The sequence below is a fragment of the Calliphora vicina genome, chromosome 2, assembly GCF_958450345.1.
Source record: "Calliphora vicina chromosome 2, idCalVici1.1, whole genome shotgun sequence".
NCBI lineage: Eukaryota > Metazoa > Arthropoda > Insecta > Diptera > Calliphoridae > Calliphora > Calliphora vicina.
In genome coordinates this window covers 81,799,162-81,805,119 of record NC_088781.1, presented here as the reverse complement: position 1 = coordinate 81,805,119, position 5,958 = coordinate 81,799,162, and the positions used below count along the sequence as shown (strand labels likewise).

The 5,958-nt window shown below is 19.3% G+C and overlaps 1 protein-coding gene across 1 annotated transcript; it reads right to left on the bottom strand.

Moving 5' to 3' along the window:
* Positions 1-899: 899 nt before the first annotated feature.
* Positions 900-1,736, bottom strand: LOC135951356 (probable serine/threonine-protein kinase clkA; the record flags this gene model as incomplete). The annotated part of the gene is made up of 1 exon (XM_065500995.1): positions 900-1,736. A coding segment is annotated over one exon (837 nt), but the record flags the coding sequence as incomplete, so codon positions are not given.
* Between the last annotated feature and the right edge of the window lie 4,222 nt (positions 1,737-5,958).

The window sequence follows — 5,958 nt, the reverse complement described above, 5'->3', positions numbered from 1 at the left end:
TTATTATTATTATTATTATTATTATTATTATTATTATTATTATTATTATTATTATTATTATTATTATTATTATTATTATTATTATTATTATTATTATTATTATTATTATTATTATTATTATTATTATTATTATTATTATTATTATTATTATTATTATTATTATTATTATTATTATTATTATTATTATTATTATTATTATTATTATTATTATTATTATTATTATTATTATTATTATTATTATTATTATTATTATTATTATTATTATTATTATTATTATTATTATTATTATTATTATTATTATTATTATTATTATTATTATTATTATTATTATTATTATTATTATTATTATTATTATTATTATTATTATTATTATTATTATTATTATTATTATTATTATTATTATTATTATTATTATTATTATTATTATTATTATTATTATTATTATTATTATTATTATTATTATTATTATTATTATTATTATTATTATTATTATTATTATTATTATTATTATTATTATTATTATTATTATTATTATTATTATTATTATTATTATTATTATTATTATTATTATTATTATTATTATTATTATTATTATTATTATTATTATTATTATTATTATTATTATTATTATTATTATTATTATTATTATTATTATTATTATTATTATTATTATTATTATTATTATTATTATTATTATTATTATTATTATTATTATTATTATTATTATTATTATTATTATTATTATTATTATTATTATTATTATTATTATTATTATTATTATTATTATTATTATTATTATTATTATTATTATTATTATTATTATTATTATTATTATTATTATTATTATTATTATTATTATTATTATTATTATTATTATTATTATTATTATTATTATTATTATTATTATTATTATTATTATTATTATTATTATTATTATTATTATTATTATTATTATTATTATTATTATTATTATTATTATTATTATTATTATTATTATTATTATTATTATTATTATTATTATTATTATTATTATTATTATTATTATTATTATTATTATTATTATTATTATTATTATTATTATTATTATTATTATTATTATTATTATTATTATTATTATTATTATTATTATTATTATTATTATTATTATTATTATTATTATTATTATTATTATTATTATTATTATTATTATTATTATTATTATTATTATTATTATTATTATTATTATTATTATTATTATTATTATTATTATTATTATTATTATTATTATTATTATTATTATTATTATTATTATTATTATTATTATTATTATTATTATTATTATTATTATTATTATTATTATTATTATTATTATTATTATTATTATTATTATTATTATTATTATTATTATTATTATTATTATTATTATTATTATTATTATTATTATTATTATTATTATTATTATTATTATTATTATTATTATTATTATTATTATTATTATTATTATTATTATTATTATTATTATTATTATTATTATTATTATTATTATTATTATTATTATTATTATTATTATTATTATTATTATTATTATTATTATTATTATTATTATTATTATTATTATTATTATTATTATTATTATTATTATTATTATTATTATTATTATTATTATTATTATTATTATTATTATTATTATTATTATTATTATTATTATTATTATTATTATTATTATTATTATTATTATTATTATTATTATTATTATTATTATTATTATTATTATTATTATTATTATTAATATTATTATTATTATTATTATTATTATTATTATTAATATTATTATTATTATTATTATTATTATTATTATTATTATTATTATTATTATTATTATTATTATTATTATTATTATTATTATTATTATTATTATTATTATTATTATTATTATTATTATTATTATTATTATTATTATTATTATTATTATTATTATTATTATTATTATTATTATTATTATTATTATTATTATTATATATTAAATTAATTATTATTACAAATAAATAACAAAATTAAATTATTCAACATTTCCATAGAAAAAAAGTGATTTTTATTCCTGAGGTTAACATATTATGGGAATTACAGTATCGAGGCTATGAAATTTTAGTTGGGTATGTTACATACCATCGGAAAGGCTAATGTGTCTAGTTTCTCTGCGTAAGTTTAATTTTTAAGGTTTACACACAAATATGAAAAAAATTAAAATAGTGCAAATTTAAAAACCTTTGTCTTGAGTTACAAAACATTTATTTTGATAGATATCCCACTCGCATCCCACTAAGCGACCAAAAAGGTTTTAAAGGAAAAGACCTAAGCTTTCTTTTGAGAAAAAAAATTAATAAAAAAAGAGTCCATTTTGGAAAAAAAAAGTCAAACAGGTTTTTGATTTTTCAAAAAAAAGTAAAAAATTTTATGTCTTGAGTTACAAAACATTTATTTTATAGATATCCCACTCGCATCCCACTAAGCGACAAAAAGGGTATTAAAGGAAAACACATAAGCTTTCTTTTGAGCAAAAAAAAAAAATAAAAAAATGGGTCCATTTTTTTAAAAAAAAGTCAACAAAGTTTCTGATTTTGCAAAAAAATTCAAAAATTTTAAATCTTGAGTTACAAAATATTTTTTTTGATAGATATCCCACTCGCATACCAACTAAGCGACCATATAGGTCGCTTAGGAAAAGACCTAAGCTTTCTTAAAAAAAAATAAAAAAAAATAAAAAGGGCCCATTTTGAAAAAAAAGTCAAAAATATTTTTGATTTAAAAAAAAAATCAAAAATATTTTATTAAATTTTTTTAATTTTTTTTTCGAAAGATTGCATAAATAGCTATCTAAACTATTTGGGACACATTTTGCTAAGAACAATAGGTAATAAGTTATATGGATAAAAAAAAACACCTGTTTGGCCAAAATGTCAAATTTTGACCTCCTATAACTCAGAGAGTTCTTGACCGATCTTGTTGAAAAATGGTGTCCGAATTACTATCCAATAGAACTAACATTGGTGCAAATTTCATCGCGATCGGAAGACATCGATTTCAAAAGTTGGTTCACTTGACGTGAAATGCCCCATATATATATTTTTACAAAAACTGAAAAAATACATTTTTCCCCTTATAAATGCATCTCAAAACTTCAGATATATATATATATATATATACAGTACGAGACACAAATGTGTAAATAAATTTGGAAATATCTATAATTTGAATTTTTATGCTCAACATTTACCAATCTGACAATATTTTTTACACAATATGAAGATCATGATTAGTGAAGTATAGCAATACAAAAAAATTAATGTGAAGTAATGGCATTTAAATACCAGGATATCAAAAAGTTAAAAACTGAATTACACAATTTTGTCGCATTTTCTTTAAAGTTAAATAAACTTCTTATCATTATTTAGAAAAGAACAATTTTAATCAATTTCATTAATGACAGTTAGTTAAAACATGTTACTAGTTAAGAATTTACAATTCTTTAAGGAATATTGAATATGAAGAAGATTATCACCGAAATTGCAAATTCTGTTACCGAGCAGCTGAAAAATGGTATCTCCTATCGAAAAATATCCACCAAATTCAATATTTCTTTTAATCTGTTGAGAACATAGTGAATATATGTGGTTTGGCTTTTCCAGCACCAATTTGTGGACGGAATTCAATTCTATTGTTAAAAGATGGTCTCACTGTATAACGTCTAGTTGCATCAGGAGAACAAAATAGTCCCCGTGAGGTACAACCAAAACTATCTTCATGCTACCAAATTAAGATTTCAAAACGTGCATCTCTTAGAGAAATCAAAAGATGTGGTTTTTATGCAATAAAGATTGTTAAAAAACCTCGTTTAACTGAAAGACACAAGTCTCTTCGACTAACATTTGTAAATTTTTTTAAGAAATGGACCTTTGATGATTGGGAAAAAATTATATGTACAGATGAATCGAAAATTAACCATTTTGGAACTGATGGACCAAAATATGACTACCAAAAACGAAATGCGCCATTAAAAGACCGTGATTTTATGACGACTATGAAATATGGTGGTGGAATATTGCCATTTTGTGGTTGTTTTTCTGTGAAAGGTATAGGAAGACTTCATAAAATTGGTAGTAATATGAATGCAGAAATGTATATAGACATTATCAAGACAACAGATGTGGATAGTCTGAATGATTGGCGTGGACAAATTGAAAACACTGTGATACTACAAGATAACGACAACAAACATAAGTCTAAAAAAGACCCTTAATTTTTTAAAAACCGCCAAAATTACATTGCTAGATTGACTCCCACAATCTCAGAATTTAAATCCGATTGAGAATTTGGTGCGAATTCTAAAACGTCGCGTTTATAATTATCAAAATGCATTTAGAAACACAACTCAGCTCTAGGAGCGCTCCCATGATATCTATGGATCTATAATGCTAGAAGAGTGTCGCAAACTGGTGGAGAGTATGCCCTCCAGAATTCAGGCTGTCATTGACGCGAAAGCAGGTTATTCGAAGTACTAAAAAAGTTACTTTAGTAATCTGCGCCAAAAGTGTGTAAATGGGTTGCAGTTATTTTTTTAGATTACTGGAGTATAATTAAGGAAATATTTTATTTATTTAGTCCTAAAATATCCTTAATAAATATTGTTTAAAAAAACAAAAACGTTTCTTTATAAACATTGCACTTTAAAAATGGTGTCACAAAGTGTAAATATATGACCATCATTTACACATTTTTGTCTCACACTGTATATACCGCTGGACCTATTTTGATGAAATTTTCAGGGAATCTTCAGAATAGCCCAGCGGGTAACACTGTATAGTCAGATTTTTAATATTCGGTCTGTGGGGGGAGGGGCGTATAAAAATCCAATTTTTACATTATACCGCTAATGCCATATCTATATAAATAAAAATCAAATGTCGTTCGTTGCATCAGTTGAGAACGGCTGGTCCGATTTGGAAATTTTTTTGTCATAGTCCAACTTAGGTTTTTTCAATTCAATTGGATTTATTTACAATAATATTTTTTACACTTTTTTTGTAAATTATAAAATGTTAATAAATATGAATTTAATTTTTGTGTTTTAGGTAAAACTTATTTACTACTTAGCACTATTTAATATTGAACTAATTCATTAATATGGTTATATTCCGAATACGAACAACGTCGGTAAAAATTTTGTAATAACCTGTCGAGTTTATTTTCAACTAATTCAATATTCGCTAAAACATGAAGCCGACGTGTAGAAAAATACCAAGGAATATTAAACATTAATTTCAAAAGTTTATTTTGAACAATTTGTATTTTCTTGACGTGGCATTTTGCAATTTTTGCCCAAACTGGAGCAGCGTAATACATTATTGCATGAAAAATAGATTTTAATATAAGTTTCTTGTTATTAATGTTTAGTTTAGAATTACGATTTATAAATAGGTATGATGTGCTTATTAGTACATTAACTTTATTAATAATATAAGCTATGTGGTCTTTAAATTTAAATTTGGGATCTAGAATTACACCTAGGTATTTGACGTTATGTTCCCATTGAATTATATCATTATTAATACGTATACCAACTTGGGGGATAAAACATTCCTTACGCTTTCTAGTCAAATATATGGCTAGTGTTTTACTACTATTTAACATTATTTTCCATTTATTAAAATAATTCGATATTTCAATAAGAGCTCTTTGCAAATTGGATATAATATCATTGGCCAATACACCAGCACAGATATCTGCTGTGTCGTCAGCAAATATAGACATTGTACAGTAGTCTAAACACGGGAAATCTGTAGTGTATATATTATAAAGTATAGGCGATAGGCACGAGCCTTGTGGACAACCAGCGATTACATCAAAACTTCTAGAACTGTGTAAACCAATATATACTTTAAAACTTCGATCAATAAGAAAACTATTTATTATTTTAATAAG